This window comes from Hordeum vulgare, chromosome 4H (genome assembly GCF_904849725.1).
Source record: "Hordeum vulgare subsp. vulgare chromosome 4H, MorexV3_pseudomolecules_assembly, whole genome shotgun sequence".
Taxonomy (NCBI): Eukaryota; Viridiplantae; Streptophyta; class Magnoliopsida; order Poales; family Poaceae; genus Hordeum; species Hordeum vulgare.
Genome location: NC_058521.1, coordinates 537,387,064 through 537,404,515, shown reverse-complemented (window position 1 = coordinate 537,404,515; position 17,452 = coordinate 537,387,064). Strand labels below are relative to the sequence as shown.

The window sequence follows — 17,452 nt, the reverse complement described above, 5'->3', positions numbered from 1 at the left end:
TACTCGAGGACGAGCACGAGTTAAGCTTGGGGATGCTTGATACGTCTCAAACATATCTATAATTTTTGATGGTTTCATGTTGTTATCTTGTCATCTTTGGTTGTTTTATGTACCTTTTATATCTTTTTTGGGACTAACTTATTAATTCAGTGCCAAGTGCCAGTTCCTGTTTTTTCTGTGTTTTTGGCTCTTTTCAGATCTGATTTTGGAACGGAGTCCAAACGGAATAAAATCCCCGAAATGATTTTTTCCCGAACGGAAGAAGATCGGGGGGCTTGTGGGCCAAGCCAGGAGGGCTACAGGGATCCAACAAGTCCCCATCCGCCACCAGGGGGCGGCGGTGGGCAGGCTTGTGGCCTCCCTGGCGCCCCCAGACCTAGATCCCGCGCCTATATATTCCCTAAAATACAGAAAAAAATCAAGGGATCCACGAAAATACTTTTCCGCCGCCGCAAGCTTCCGTTTCCGCGAGATCTCATCTAGAGACCCTTCCCGGTGCCCTGCCGGAGGGGACTTTGGAGTTGGAGGGCTTCTACATCAACATCATCGCCCCTCCAATGACTCGTGAGTAGTTCACTTCAGACCTACGGGTCCGTAGTTAGTAGCTAGATGGCTTCTTCTCTATCTTGGATCTTCAATACAAAGTTCTCCATGATCTTCATGGAGATCTATCCGATGTAATCCTCTTTGGCGGTGTGTTTGTCGAGGTCCTATGAATTGCGGATTTGTGATCATATTATCTATGATATATATTTGAGTCTTGCCGATTTCTTTTATGCATGATTTGATATCCTTGTAAGTCTCTCCGAGTCTTGGGTTTTGTTTGGCCAACTAGATCTATGATTCTTGCAATGGGAGAAGTGCTTGGTTTTGGGTTCTTACCGCGTGGTGACCTTTCCCAGTGGCAGTAGGGGCAGCAAGGCACACATCGTGTAGTTGCCATCAAGGGTAACAAGGTGGGCTCTGTCGTAGATATGATATTGTCCATCTACATCATGTCATCTTGCTTAAGGCGTTACTCTGTTCTTTTGGACTTAATACACTAGATGCATGCTGGATAGCGGTCGACATGTGGAGTAATTGTAGTAGATGCAGAAAGTATCGGTCTACTTGTTTTGGACGTGATGCCTATAGATATAATCATTGCCATAGATGACGTCACGACTTTGCGCGGTTCCATCAATTGCTCGACAGTAATTTGTTCACCCACCGTCTACTTGCTTTCATGAGAGAAGCCACTAGTAAACACTACGGCCCCCGGGTCTATTCACATCTATCGTTTCCACTTTTGCTTTTACTTTGCTTTGTTACTTTGTTGCTTTGAGTTCTCACTTGGCAAACAATCTATAAGGGATTGACAACCGCTTCATAGCATTGGGAGCAAGTTTTTGTGTTTGTGGAGGCACTTGTGATACTCCTTCACTGGATCGATACCTTGGTTCTCAAAACTGAGGGAAATACTTACCACCGCTGCGCTACATCACCCTTTCCACTTCGAGGGAACACCAACGCAAGGCTCCAAGGCCACGGGGGAAATCCTTTGCATATTTGCCTAGGAAGTCCCTTAAGGTGTAGCCGTAGCAGAAGGATTCCTGGTGCCGTCAACACACCTATTTCCGGCTCCTTTGGAAGGTCTTTTGTTGCAGTAGCAATAACCACAAGGAGCAACTTGCATACCACTGGTTGACCTCGGGTTTGACCTTGTCATCCTTGGCATGGATGATCTTGAGGTGGTGCTTGCAAAATATAATAAACAACAATCAGATACAACAGGGATAAAGTAAAATGATGCACTTATATCAATAAAGGAAAGCATTTAGACGAGCATGCACATACATGTAATACATGTGAAGCTAGCAAACTTGTTGGATCAACAATATAGTGATGTAGTTAATGCATCAGTACTAATACATGTAAAACACTTGGACCAGCATGCACATACACGTGTAGCAATGCACATATAGTTAATGCATCAGTACTAAACTGACAGTTGAAGCAAGCAACTAAATTGAAGCACTTGGACTAGCAGGCACATACAAGTGTAGCAATGCATCAGTATTAAAACATGTGAAACATGAGGTAGTAATGTACTAAATTGATAGTTGAAGAAAACTATATATGTGAAGCAATGCATTAACTATTTACAACAATTACTTTTATGTTTTAACTTGCAATTTTATCCATGTACATGCAATCATCTATAAGCAAAGTAATTACTCAACTGTATCCCTAATGGAGGCAAACATATGCATTCATAGCAACTGGTTGCCCAACATTTGGTGAATAAAGAAGCAAGCAGTGTGCAAGCAAGCAAGCAAAGTGCATAAGTGCTACTAATACAAGCAAGCAAGCAAGCAAAGTGCATAAGTGCTACTAATACAAGCAAACAAGCAAGCAAAAGAAGTGCTACTGATAGAAACAAGCATAGTGCTACTGATAGAAACAAGCAAGCAAGGAAGAAAATTGAAGAGGAGCAAGCAAGCAAGTACTGTTGATACCAACCCTAGTAGCTTCTTCTCCAAGTGCTACTGATACAAGCAAGCATTGCTGATGGAAACTCTAATTAACCATGTATGCTAGCAAGCAAGCAAGCCATAGTAGTCAAGCAACATGAACATGAACCCTAACCCCATGAAGCAGACTACCAGAGGGGGATATAACGAACCACTAGGAATAAATCCCATGAACATGAACAAGAACCTCAAGGAGCTCCTAGATTGACTGAATCCTAACCCTAGATCGACCAGGTGGGGAATGTACCTCCATTTGTTACCCATCACAAATGCAGGACCCCATGATCCAGCCCCATTGATCCAGCCCCATGACAACTACAACCCTAACCCCATGAATCTAACCTTAACACCATGAACCCTAACCCTAACCCCATGAATGTACCGAACCATCCCAATTGATCCAGCCCCATGAACCCTAGAAGAACACATGAGGGGGATCTATCAAACCCTAGAAGATCTACTAGAATAACACATAAGGGGATCTATCAACGGGATATGGGTCGAGGGGAGAGGTACCTATCGTCGTCGACTGTTGATTATGTAGATGTACCCGATGTCGTCGTCGATGTAGTCGTAGCCGTCGACGTCGATGTAGATGTAGCCGTCGACGTCGATGTAGATGTAGCAGTCGACGTCGTCGATGTAGTCATCGTCGATGTAGATGTAGCCGTCGACGTCGTCGATGTAGTCGTCATCGGGGAGAGGGGAGAGGGGCGGCGCGGAGCACGGGAGGGGCGGCGGGGCGGCGCGGAGCAGGGGAGGGGCGGCGGAGTGGGGAGTGGAATGGATCCCGCGTGGGTAGTGGGGAGTGGAATGGAGAGGGGAGTGGGAGAGGGAGTGGTGGGTCCCGCGTGGTAGTGGGAGAGGGAGTGGAGGGAAATTTTGGTGGGGTGGGAGGGAAAATTTTCACTAGTTTTTTGGGGTTTGGAGGCAGACTTTTTCTTTTTCTTTTTTATAAACATTGTAGAAATAATGGTTAAAATCATACCGAGTTCAAGAATACATCGGTACTCAAATTTATATATCTTTTCTAGTTGGCAGGTCACATGTGCTGATGCGACACGAAGGTTTCCCATTTTTTTTTTTGAATTTTTCATGGTCATTTCAAAATGCGGTCGAAACGGCGGGCATGACCGTTCCTACCTAGTGGTTGAATCTTGGAAACCTTTTGGTGTTTCTATGATTAAATAGATACTTGTGTACCTAGAAATTATTTTTGGAAAAAATAAAGAGCAAACTATAAGGCAGCCGTAGTTCAAATTTGACCCGCTTCCAACTCATTCGACATAGATTTGTCTTTTTCACGAGAGATGGATAAAAGCTTTTGACACCCAACCATTTTGTCAATTGTACATCAAATATGGCCTAGTATGTTAGAAAAATGATTTGGACCAATTTTGAAACAAATATATGGTATGTCCTTCATAAAAAAACTCATTTCGGGCACTTGAAAAATGAAAATGAATTTTTCATACAAGGAAGATGAAAACTTCCTTAATCAACATTGTTTGTCATTCCAACATGCACCATTATGCAAAATATGAGACCATTTCAAGAAACTATGCCATGAATATGGCCATGAGATTGATCATGTGGCTTGAAAGTCATGAAACTTCACACATGATAGCTCATTTGTGTGAACACTTTTTAAAATAATTGTCGTATTACAAGTTTATTATTTTACATGGTAACTTTATCACATATGATGACATAATGCAAAGGTTTCCCATTTTTTTGATTTATTTTTGATTTTTTCATGGCCGTTTCAAAATGTGGTCGAAACGGCGGGCATGACCGTTCCTACCTAGTGGTTGAATCTTGGAAACTTTTTGGTGTTTCTATGATTAAATAGATACTTGTGTACCTAGAAATGATTTTTGGAAAAAATAAAGAGCAAACTATAAGGCAGCCGCAGTTCAAATTTGACCCGCTTCCAACTAATTCGACATAGATTTGTCTTTTTCACGAGAGATGGATAACAACTTTTGACACCCAACCATTTTGTCAATTGTACATTAAATATGGCCTAGTATGTTAGAAAAATGATTTGGACCAATTTTGAAACAAATATATGGTAGGTCCTTCACAAAAAAACTCATTTCGGGCACTTGGAAAATGAAAAATGATTTTTTTCATACAAGGAAGATGAAAACTTCCTTAATCAACATTGTTTGTCATTCCAACATGCACCATTATGAAAAATATGATACCATTTAAACAAACTATGCCATGAATATGGCCATGAGATTGATCATGTGGCTCGAAAGCCGTGAATCTTCACACATGATAGCTCATTTGTGTGGCTTGAAAGACATTTGCAACAAATAAGAAGTCACTTAAACCAATCTATGACCAAATAAGATACAACAAGTAAGATCAACCAGTCTATCAACATACTTGGGTTGAACAAAGATAAAGTCACTTAATCATACATAATTAAGAGATTCTTCTCATCTTGCATTACAACATTGCTACAAAAGAGCAACACACCAACAATAGCATAGTACAGTTACAAACATAGCATAGTGGAGTCACTTAATCATACATAATATAGAGATTCTGATCATCTTGCATTACAACATTGGTACAAAATAGCAACACAACAACACAACAACACATCAACCATAGCATAGTGGACTTCATCTTCATCTGATCAACTCATCCATCCAAAATGTCCCTGATCATCTTCAACTTCTCTTGGTTCTTCTCCAATGCCTTCAACTGATCAGCAATCTGGATCTTCAGCTCAATCCTGCGTTTAATCAGATTCTCAATTCCTTTCTTCAGACCATCAATGTGAAGGTTGAGCACCAAAATTTCATCATTAAGTTTGTCCTTCTCCTTCAAATGATTTGCCTTCTGGGTCCTAATGACCCCGCCTTGAGCTTCTGCAAGGTTAAGCAGTTGATTCACATCTTCTACTAGTTTGTCATAGTTTGCATCAAGATTTCTTTTCTCCTCTGTGAGGTGGTGAATTTTCAGTGAATTCTCCAAATTATAATCCCTGCTAGCACTCTTGCTGTCTTCCAACATTTCCCACAGTTTTAACAATGCATTTTGCATTGTAGGAGGCCACTCTTGGTCTACCCAACCAACAAAACCACAGTTTTGAGGTGGCTGCAATACAAAATAACCAGTACTTCAGAAATACAAAATAACCAGAAAATAAAAAGCCAGAATTCTGTAATAAACATGCAATGACAATGCTGTAATAAACAAGCAATGACAGTGCTGTAACAAGCCAGAATGTTTTAGCTAAACTAGCAATGATAGTGCTGTAATAAACAATGGGAGTCTGAATATTTGAGCTAAACAAACAATGACAGTGATGTAGTAAACACCGACAGTCTGAATCTTTTGAGCCAGATAGAAAAAACAGAAGCAACTTCATGCATGTCTAACACTAAAGAAGATAGAACTAACCGGCTGAGCACACACTAAAAATCTTCTCCCTGTCTCAAATCCTTCGAATGCTACGCGACGCTCAGGCGGCAGCCCATGCTCCAAGCAAACATCCAGGGCAGAATTCTCGATGCCCATGTAGTCTTCGTCGTCGATGCAAGCAGGGATCTAAAGAAGAACCAAGAAACAGAGATAAATCCCCAATGTGAAGAAAACGAAACCCTAAACCTAACCCTAGCTCTACAAATTACCCGGTACATCATGCCGTCCGAGGAAGAGCTGATGTCCAGGCTCGATAGGTCGTTGCTACTCTCATCCTCGTAAACCATGGCGCGGCGGAGGTGGTGGCGGCCGACGAGCTTCGACGACGAGGGGGGCAGAGCGCGAGCAGAGTAGACTGGCTCGGTCGACCAGGTTCGAGCGACCGACCGAACCGGTTCATGCCGACCAGGTTCGAGCGGGCCATTTCTTTTTTTGAAGGTGTCTATGCCATTTGTTTTTTTGTAAGATGTCCCGGACGGCACGTGGCGTATAGGACGTTGCAGGAACTGTCACATCGTATAAAGAGGGAACTGCCACTTTGTCTCCCTCGTCTCCCTCGTCTCCCACTTCATCGCCTCGTCTCCCACTTCATCTCCCTCTTCTCCCTCGTCGCACCGTCTCCCTCGTCGCCTCGTCTCCCACACCCAATGGAGGGCGCTCGTCGCGCCATCGCCGTTACGGATCTGCTTGAGGTGCCGAAGCAGCAGGAGGACACGACCGCAACCGCTGTCGCTGCCGCTGCGGAACTTGAGAAGGAGGTGCCTGTGCCGAAGAAGGAGAACACGACCGCAACCGCTGTCGCCGCTGCGGATCTTAAGGAGGTGCCCAAGCAGGAGGACACGACCTCGAGCGGTGCTGCCGACGATGAGGTGGGTTTTTTAGATAGGGTTTTCTGGTTTTTTTATAGTTGATTCGTGCTTGAATGCTACATAGATTTATTGAGACTTGAATTTCTTTAATTTCAATCTTGATTTGTGCATGTGGATGTGGTAATGCTTCCCGTTCCCCTGCTTTCATAGTTATTGTTGATAAGCAGGAGATTTAGCATATATTCAGAGAGCAGAACACACTCTGCTCTTGCATGTGTTGGCGAACTTTTGCATTTTGTTGGCTTGAATCAACGAAATCTTTCTCTTATTAGTAAAGATTTCACCTAAGTACTGTGCTTGATATATACGAACACCCATTCCTAAATTTCGCCTAGGTCTGCCCCCTCTCTTGCATTTTATTGGGATTATTAGTAAGGATTTAATAAGATTTAGGTTTTGAATTGGGATCTTGATTGCTGCATGTGCTTAGATTTTATTATGTGTCGGATATGTTGATAGATTTGTTGTGGTTATCCCCTCACTGGGGCACGACAGGGGCTGAGCAGCCCAATAGTGCAATGTTCTGCTATATAAAATGCAGAACAGAGAGAATCGTCTTATGCAAACAGATAAGAAAAGATAATGAAGTGATACTTACAAATTGCTTGCAGACATCACATTTTGGATGAAAGCGCTCCTTGTAACAAGTTTTATGGTATGGATGGTTTCTTGACATGGAGAACTGCATGTTTTTGTTGGTAAAGTCAATACCAATGCAACTGCTTAATTAGTACACAAAACAACAAAGAGCTACCTCATAGTCATATATTGGCTGATTACAAACATGGCAGCAAAAGCACTCTGGATGCCAAACAGCTCCCATGCAACTAAGAAAACGTCCATGGCCAATTTCATTGTGACATCCAGCACATGTCCTGACAAAAGAAGTGTATACATAACATATAGTTACAGAGTACAGTTTGATTTTTTGAAAGGACATTTAAATCTTTGTATGAAGGATCGAAAGATTGTATAAGTGAAATGCACAAAGGACAGACCTAGTGCAGAGAATAGGATGGCTGATGTAGCAACACTATGAATGTAATTAGAAGCACATTGTTGAATGCTTGACCTTTTGAATACTATGTTACATAGTTTATACTAATCGAATTACTTATATTGTAGGAAAAGGAAGCTGTAGGCATGAAGAGGAAGCTCGCCAATACTGGGTTCAAGAGCCCGTATGACTCTGACTATGACAACGACGGACAGTATGAGGTAATCCCAATTATTTTAGTTCAGCGTAAGCACTATATGAATGCATGTTGGTGGGCTTTTTAATGAAATTGATGTAGAGAGTGTTTTAATGTTGTTTGTTTAATTAGATTACCGTACATGACTTTTTTCTTTGTTTGTTCATTAAAATTTGGTAAATGGGAATTATCTGATGTTTGTTCATTGCATCATTCTGAATCAGAAGTGTGTATTCTGGCTCCATAATGCCTATATGAGTGCATAATGTGTGCGCAATTAATTTATGTGTGCAGTATAACTCTGAAGATGACATGGAGGACGGCAACAAAGAGTCCTTCATTGAGAAGGAAGCCCATAAGATCAGGGAGAAGGGGAAGGCGGCGTACTTCAGGAGGGGAATATTCAGATGCCCATACTGCACCACAAAGGCAAAGCCCAGGGATGGGATTTATGAACACCTTATGTCGCATGCACGCGGTTTACCGAGGAGTGCTGAAGACATCAAGACCAGGGCAGAGCATGCATCCCTCCTGAAAGGCTCTAGGTCCCATTTAGTCACCCTCCATGATCCTCGGTTTATCGATGTTGTTGTGAACTGTTGTACTTTTGCGCACTGATGTTATCGGCAGGTTGTTGTGAACTGTGTTGGAATGTGTTCTACTTTTGATGTTATGGCAGGATGTTATGGTTGCTTCTATTTTGCTTCACTCATGTTATGGCAGGATGTTATGGTCGACTGGTTAGCAACAAGCAACATCTCAATTCAGCTCTCTGATGTAGATAGCAACAGCAACATCAACAACTGCCGATGGGTGAGGTGGTCGTGGCGTCAGCACCACCACCGCTGGTCACCAGCCTAGTGCATTCGAACTATTTATTAACGACCATTCATATTGGTCATTATCACCTAGAAATAAGGCAGTGCCAGGTGTTGTCCGCTTTATGACCTTTTCCAGTAAGCAAGTGATGACCTTTCTGAGGACAATGGTCATTGGTTTTTGGGGCTAGGACCCCTCCAGACAGCTTACGACCAAATGATGTCAAATGGTCATAAATTTAAGACCATTCCTTCCAGCGTCACTGACAAAAGGTCGTTAGTTGACATATTTCTTGTAGTGCACCCCTCTCCCTGCCCTGGCCGCCGCACCTCCCATCTGGGGGGGCTGCCGCATCACCTAGGGTGGTAACCCTAGGGGTGGCACCCCCTCCCCTCCTCCTATATATAGTGGGGGTTTTGGGGCTGTTTTGCACACGGTTTTCCCTCTCCCTCGGTGCAGCCCTGCTCCTGTGCTTCCTCCTCTCCCACGGTGCTTGGCGAAGCCCTGCCGGGAGACCTCGTCTCTCCATCGACACCACGCCATCGTGCTGCCGGAGATCTTCCCCAACCTCTCCCTCCTCCTTGCTGGATCAAGGTGCGGGAGACGTCACCGGGCTGCACGTGTGTTGAACGCGGAGGTGCCGTGGTTCGGCACTAGATTAGAATCACACTGCGATCTGAATCGCCGCGAGTACGACTCCATCAACCGCGTTCTAGCAATGCTTCCGCTTAGCGATCTTCAAAGGTATGAAGATGCACTCACCCCTCTCTCGTTGCTGGTATCTCCATAGGAAGATCTGAATATGCGTAGGATTTTTTTTGAATTTATGCTACGTTACCCAACAAATGACGCCTTCATGTAGCTTAGTCGTGCCTTTTAATTCAGATGTATTCTGTAGTATCAGTTTGTAATCTCAAGTTGTTGGTAGTATAAGTGTTATCCCCGCTAAACCAACTGAGCATAGAAATAGATTTCCAATGACGATAACACTTTGTGACCGGGCTTTCTTCGTCTTTTCATCCATGTACTTAATAACCTTTCACAGTAACTTGTGTTCGGGTTGTTAGTGATATGCAGCGCATCGCTTTGACGTCTTTCTCGGAAATACTTCACTGTGCCATAAAAATGCCCTCCACAATCGTTGTAAGTGGCAAAGCCCTCTTTCCTCCGAGGACAAAGTTATATGTTTTAGCCAGATTGGTAGTCATGACACCGTACCTTGCTCCATGTGTGTCATGCAACAGAGACCACCTCTCCAAAGGCTCATGCTCTATCCACTGACCAAAGGTTTTAATCGTCCTCACAAGCCTTCTCCTTGTACCAGGAGGGTCAAATCCTGGCAAGTCACAAAGCCCAACCGGCTCTTCCTCCACGGCAACAGATCCCGTTTCTAGCTGTGCAGCTACTGCTCCAACATGTGCCCTCACAACTACATCTCTTGCAGCTCTCCTATCCCTAACATGTTTCTGTGTGCAAACATTTAGTTTGTTACGTATCAACTCGTACTTACATTGTTGGTTCTGCTTGCAGAGTTTCTTGCATAGATTCATGAGGTTCTTATTTCTTAACTGCGAGAAGAAATTTGCCCCAAGATGGCGCATGCACCAACGTCTCTGCATGTCCTGCCATGGAGTTTGTTCATCGGGACTAGGGTTTGACATTGTATTGATCGTGCTGAGTAAACATGCATGTCTGTCATGAAGGATGCACACATTCGGCTTATCATGCACAACTACTATTTTCAACTGCCTGAAGAACCATGTCAACTCTCGATGTTCTCGCTCTCCACAAAAGCAAATGCAAGTGGGGAGACTTGATTTTGGCCATCTTGACCTATGGCTATGAGGATCTGACCCTTGTACTTGTTAGTGAGAAAAGTGCCATCTACACATATCACCAGTCGACAATGTCTGAAAGCTTCGATACAGATACCGAAAGACAAGAACAACCGGTGCAACACCCTCACAGTTGGGCACTCTGGCAGGTACAAGTCTTGGATGTCGACATAGGTGCCAGGATTCCGGTTCTGTAGTGTGTGGAGGAGCCGAACAACAGAGTCATATGCATCGAAATACGAACCAAATCTGGTCTCAAGTGCCTTCTGCTCAGCCCTCCAAGCCTTGCCATAAGAAATGTTGTACTTGAACCCGACGAAGACTTTTGTCTGGATAGCCTTAACTTCCATTGGTTTGCTCTCCACTATCTCGCTGTAAAGCAAGCGAGCAATGACCGTGGAAGTAAGGTTAGGATGATCTTGATGTATACATGGAATAACACAAGTATGATGAACTATGTCACTTATGACCCAGCTTGTGCCATACTTAGGGAGATAGCCATGCACCCTTGCGGGACAACCCTGATTTATGCATACCATTGTCAAGTTTTTCGGACTTGAAACATCAGCTATAAAAACCCTTTGCGTGGACATTGCCCAATCAATGATTGCGTCTTCAGAGCTTGTTTGTTTGGATACAGGGCACCTTTCGCAATGTTGTTCTGGTGATACTGCCAGGTAGAATCATGACCATCGTTCACGATCATTGCAGATGAGAAGTCTTGATTCCATGATGCAGGAATAGGGGCTTCATGTGCGTTCTCTTCTTTCTGACTTGGCGGAATCATCGGCAATATCACCTTCTCTATCTTCTTCATGCATCTGGTTTTGCATGTGCCCGTCTATCTCGTCAGCATCCGCCTCGCCACTGACATAATCATCTACATTTCCTCCTTCTGCCTGACTGCTCTGGCCTACTTCGTAAACATTATCTCTAGCATGGGACGCATAATTTGACTGTGACTCATGCATCCCGTCGCTACTCTGACCATAATCGTAACTACATTCGGCTTCAGGTGCACTCACCGACTTCAGCACGGGGAGTGGTAAGGCGACATGATTACATCCCCTACGCTCGCAAGCTTTTAATCAGTGCACCCACTCGTCGTCCCGCTCTATATGCTTCAAATAAAAGTAAATATTTGAATTGGACCGGGTCCATAATGCATGAACACCAACAGTGTGTGTTTCAATATTAAACCCTAAACATCGGGTCAACCATTTTGTTAACTGATTAACACGCCATGTTTCAGGGGAAGCCACTCGCACCTCAATATACTGAAATTCACCCAGATCAGGTCCCATCTCATTTGTTTGAACAATATCAGGACCAGAATGAAAACCTAACTTCACTAAATCAGACATCTCTGATGACCTAAAAAATTATTCAATAAGGACAAATTTTAGAAGAAGGACAAACATAAATTATTTCCGAATCAACTAAAAAATCGAAGACCTAAATATATTTCCCAAAGCTACCGGAGCACCTAAAAATATTTAAACAACTTAATTCACATACGTAAATATATCCAAATCTACGGTAGCACCAAAATAAATAAATAAACATAATATTTCACACACACCTAAATTTATTAGGCAACTCTACAAAAACGAATGTTGAATTTTACCCTTGAAGCGTGCGAAGAAACGACGAACGATGAACGACGAACACCGAGAAAAACGACGAACGCAGCAACCACCACCATCACCTCCACCTCTAACTCCACCACTACCACCACCTCCACCCACAACTCCACCACCACCATCACCACCACCTCCACCTCAATCTCCACCACCACCACCACCACCAAAAAAATGTTCAACACCACCACCATGAATTACCCCATCGCGAGTGGGACGGATGGCTTGGCTGCCCTAACCTTCTATAATACAACTACGGTGGAAAATGAGAGAAAAATGGCTCAGATTTAGTGTAGAGATGAGAGAATTTTCGGATGGAGAGAGAAGGAAAGAGGAGAAGAAGAGAAAGAAAGAGATAAGGAGGAGGAAGAAGGGGAGGGGGAGCGAGCTGGCCGAGGCAGATCGGTCTCTTATTGGCTGTGCTAGGGCCGAAAGGCCTACGGCTGCGCCGAAGCCGGCTGGCTCCACTCCAGGCCGAGTGGGCGCGAGCGACGTGGCCCAACCAATCGTCGGCCACCACATGGCCGACTGGGCGCTAATTGGCCACACCAACACCGACAGGAGGTATTCGGCTCCGACAAGGCTGACTGGAGCCAGTCGGCTTCGGTCAGGCCGAGGCTGTTACATTTTTGGATTTTTTCAACAGGATGCAATATTTTTCAAATTCAATAAAAAAATCATTTTTTTAAAAATATAGCCCTATGGTGGGGGTTGTAAACAAGTCGGTGTTAGGTACCGCCTTTGATGTACTAGCACCTTCTTTGAGAAGTATCCCATGCACGGGGTCTTGTGGTGCACTCAATGCACCACACCTAAGTTTCCTATTTATACGTGTTTTTTTGCTATAATGCCTAATATTATGAAATTAAACTTAGACCACAAGTTCAAAAATAAAAATGATAAATTCAATGATGATAAATAAAAGGGGCCAATTCAGAACCCACTTTACATTAACTAATGTTCATGTCATGATTTTACTTTATTTCTTCTGAAGATGTCCTTTTGAATTTGCAATTAATTTTGCACTATTGTTGATATGTGTAACATCTATATCCTCACAAATTTTCGTACATCTTCAGAGCTATTTCCTCCGTTTCAAAATAAATGATTCAAATTTATACTACTAACTTTATACTACAGTTAATACAAAGTTGAGTCGCCTATTTTAAAACGGAGGGATTACTAAATTAAGAGAAATACAAAGACCTGGTACACCACAAGCTTTTGTGCACCAGATTCGTTCTACGCCTTTTTGGGCATGGTACTTATGTCTATCACATAATGTGTATGTAGTAGTCTACCCTGTAAACATCTATATGCAATTTATTCTCGAATCAAACTCGATTACATATTTACAAAGACTTTGAAGAATTACATGCACCCTAAGGAGTACCGAAGATTACAAAGTTGTCCATATGCAAAACTGAATTTAGAACCCACGAGAACCGATAGATTCCCAAGTTGCCTCCGTCCAGGTACAAAGTATTTCCCGCTCTGTCAAGTAGCAGAGCTCCTGTGTCTTGTGCTACGGAAAATACTTGCCGGTCTCACCAGATGCGTACACAGAATTATGACAATCATAGCATGCAAAAATACTACTACCTCCGTCTGGAAATACTTGTCCTAAAAATGAATATAATGGATGTATCTATAATTAAAATAAATCTAGATACATTTATTTCTAGAACAAATATTTCTGAAAGGAGGGAGTACAGTATAAGAAAATAAGAAGGCATACCCAAAGCAAACAACATCTGAATATTCAGACAAAAAGCTCATCTCAAATTAATCCATGTTAACACCACACGAAAACATCGCACGACTAATGACCAGATGTGCTATTACATGGATTTCAAGTGGTGAGAGTATTATTAGAATGGGCAGAGAACCAACTCAATCTACATAACTGAAGATTTTAATTATGCTAATTAACTAAGGGGCCTGCTACGCGTCAGGCGGTGGATTTTTATAGAATATCCGTCGGCTCGCCAGCCGTCAGATCGGACGCATGGAACGACAGAGATGCTTTTTCATTTTTGTAACTTAAGTCATGTTGCAGTTTTTTCTGCAACTAGGATATTGTTGCAGTTTTTTTTGTAACGAAGGTAATTGTTACAGATTTTTTTTTTGCAACTGAGGTCTTGTTGCAGTTTTTTTTTTTTGCAACTAAGATTATGTTGCAGAAACGTTAAATCATTGTACTGTTGTATTCTAAGTCACGTCGTTGCAATTGTACTGTTGTATTCCAGATCCTGCAACGGAGTCATTGTTGTGATCAGAAATTGCAATAATATGCTAGTTGCAAAAACTTATGATGATGGTCATAAGTGACGTGGCATGCATAGAACAGGAAGGACACGAAGTGTGCGATTTGCCGGATGATTTATATAGTTTCCCATTAACTAATCAATCTACTACTGAAGCACAACTCAAGATTGAGTAGGTTGAGTTGGTTTGATGGAGAAGTTAATTAGCATCTACCTGCATCATTATGGATCTATTGCCGACCCACTCATGTTGCTCGGGGAAAAACCCTAGGATTTAAAAAAAACACTCTTTGTATTAATGAAGCAAACAAAAGATTATTACAATCATTCATTACAGCATACGCCATGCAGTACGGGACAGAGTTAACAAGCAACCCATGGGACCGGACGATGGCGGCACTATGGTGTCGTTTTTCTTTTGGAAGCATCACCTCCCGCCTCTGTTTTTCAGCGATGCTCCATAAATGGCTCGATGATGATGTACGCTTTAGGTTTGTTTCATCGACTGTAGATTCTGATACGTTATAAGGATGGATCGACGACGACACTGGTTTTAGATACGCGGAATGAATGCATTTCGCATTATCGATTTTGTAGGTGTGAGTGATGACTTCGGATGGCTTCACGCATGTTCTTAACAAATTTTTGTTAAATAATTAATAAATATGACCGTATGCATCGATTCATGTAGAGGCCGGATTTTGATCTCCTATTCCAAAAAAATAGGTAATCAGCATATTGGAAGCTTGCATAGCTGCAGTTGTCGCAAACAGATTTTTGTTTGTCACTCAGCGGTTGCAATTTGCTTAATTACTTCATTCCAGATCGACAATTCATGTTGTACATGGACAACAGATGACTATTTATCCAATCAAACAAACCAAGCTACTCCTGTTAATTCGGAGCTCACCACTGGAGCCCGACACGTAAGGGCTGGCTAGTGATGCTCCTGAAGTAGTCCAACAAGCAAAAGATTGTTGCCATCTTTCTACGCGTGAGTAAAGCAGAGGAATCTGTTTGTTACATCGCTGCTTTTCCCAGTATAATTGCTTCACATTTGAGAGGAAAGGGCAGATGCAAGAAGAAGAAGAAGAAGAAGAGGAGGAGGGTTTTGCAGCCAGCCGCTGCAGAGAAGGGAGAGGCCGCCACCCCTCTGCGGCTCTGCCACGCCAAGTGAGATGGACGTCTTGGAAGTTTTCGAGTTCTTCGAGATCATACTTGAGAACTCCTTCAGCAGTCAGGTATATTACAAGACGAGATCTTTCCTTCGCCCATCTCTTTATCATCACGCTGCTGTCTAGTGCTTGATCGGCTCAATCACTGCTTGACTTGACCCTCGCTGCAGAGGCTGCCAGACAAATTTGCAAAGCTGCTCGACGGCCGTGAGCCCCGCGAAGTGAAGCTGCGGGAGGCCGGCAGCGGGCGTGGCAGCCTGTGGGACGTGGTGGTGGTCTTCGACGCCGACGGCCACATGTACCTAGAGCGCGGCCGGAAGCAGTTCGTCCGTGCCCACGACCTACGGCTCGGGCACTTGCTCGTCTTCAGCTATGACGGCGACGCCGTGCTCACCGTGAAGGTGTTCGACCTGAGCATGTGTCGCAGGCACTATCAAGACGATACCAGTACGCTCGGTCCTCTCCTCCGCCCTTAGTCTCTGTTCGCAACTATTGGCAAGAAAAAAATGAAGAAAACTTTGTTGCATTTGGGCAGGCAGTGGGAGCAGCAGCGACAGTAGCAGTGACAGCACCAGCAGCAGGTCGGCAGAGATGGACGTCGACGACGCTCCGACGTCGCAGTTCGCGGTGACGCTGAGTGTCTGCCACTTCCTCGGCAAGCAGCAGCAGTATCTGGTGAGAGCACTCGACATTCGTGCTTGCTCGATCCCTACTCGTCACGCGTCCTTGTGTGTCACTGCCAAGTGCCAACTAATTTAGTCTCGCGGGGTGGTGCAGAACGTGCCGCTGGAGTTCCATGAGGCGCACGGGTACGCCAAGAGGAGCAAGGTGGTGCTGCGGATGCGCGGCATGGATTGGGCCGTGAACCTGAAGCACAACAAGCGGGCGGGTGGCAAGACCCGCTCCACTTTCAGGTACGGGTGGCACCAGTTTCTGGTGGACAACAGACTCAAGGTCGGCGACATCTGCTTCTTCCGCGCGCTCCGCGGGAACAACGCCGGCCGCGGCGGCGACGACGGCGACGACCACGAGCTCAAGGTGCAGGTCCGCAAGCTAGACGGCTCCTTCGTGGACTGATGGGCACCGGCGGTTCGTTGCCATCAGCCGTGTTGGCGTGCTCATCACTGGCATCGGCATGGTACAATGCTCAGGAGAATGGAGTTCTTTAGTGTTTTCAACAGTGGCTTAGCTTCCGGTTGGTCTGTGTTTGTATGTTCTGAATCCTGGGTCAGTGACTTCTGAATCGTGCTACCAGTAATATGATGAATAAACCGCCTGACTCTCTGCCTGCCCGTGTGCAAATATGATGAAATTGTTCGCTTGGTTTCTTGCCTTGAATTGTCATCTTTGCAGAATGTTGGCTGTAAAGTAAGGCCATCTTACTTCTGTTTTACAAACAAGAGACGGAGAGTAGTCTGAATTTTTTCGTCCACCACGATCAAATCCGTTGAACTAACCTACGAGATGAGATGGGGCAGCAACCGGACACAACGAAAAAGAAGATGGAACTGGCCTCCTCGCTAGCTCACATCCGCATTCAAATCAGGATCCATTTTGAGCAAAGTGAGCTGATGCAAACCCGAGATGAGGACGGCGACACGACGGCGCCGCTTTCAGTAAAGAGATAGAGCTACGGCCAGCTCCTATGGCTGTTTGATGATTCAACCTGCAATGCTTTGTCGACCCGTCACCACCAC

The 17,452-nt window shown here is 44.1% G+C and overlaps 1 protein-coding gene across 1 annotated transcript; it reads left to right on the top strand.

Moving 5' to 3' along the window:
- Positions 1-15,419: 15,419 nt before the first annotated feature.
- Positions 15,420-17,076, top strand: LOC123446821 (B3 domain-containing protein Os03g0212300-like). Its single transcript, XM_045123361.1, has 4 exons — positions 15,420-15,821; positions 15,926-16,202; positions 16,291-16,430; positions 16,533-17,076. Exons 1-4 carry the CDS (start codon positions 15,759-15,761, stop codon positions 16,830-16,832), a joined length of 780 nt encoding a protein of 259 aa, XP_044979296.1. The 5' UTR covers positions 15,420-15,758; the 3' UTR covers positions 16,833-17,076.
- Positions 17,077-17,452: the final 376 nt, after the last annotated feature.

Coding starts and splice junctions, on each gene's coding strand:
- LOC123446821 (XM_045123361.1), top strand. CDS start 15,759: ATGGACGTCTTGGAAGTTTTCGAGTTCTTCGAGATCATACTTGAGAAC. Junction 15,822..15,925: donor AGAACTCCTTCAGCAGTCAG/GTATATTACAAG, acceptor CCCTCGCTGCAG/AGGCTGCCAGACAAATTTGC. Junction 16,431..16,532: donor GCAAGCAGCAGCAGTATCTG/GTGAGAGCACTC, acceptor GGGGTGGTGCAG/AACGTGCCGCTGGAGTTCCA.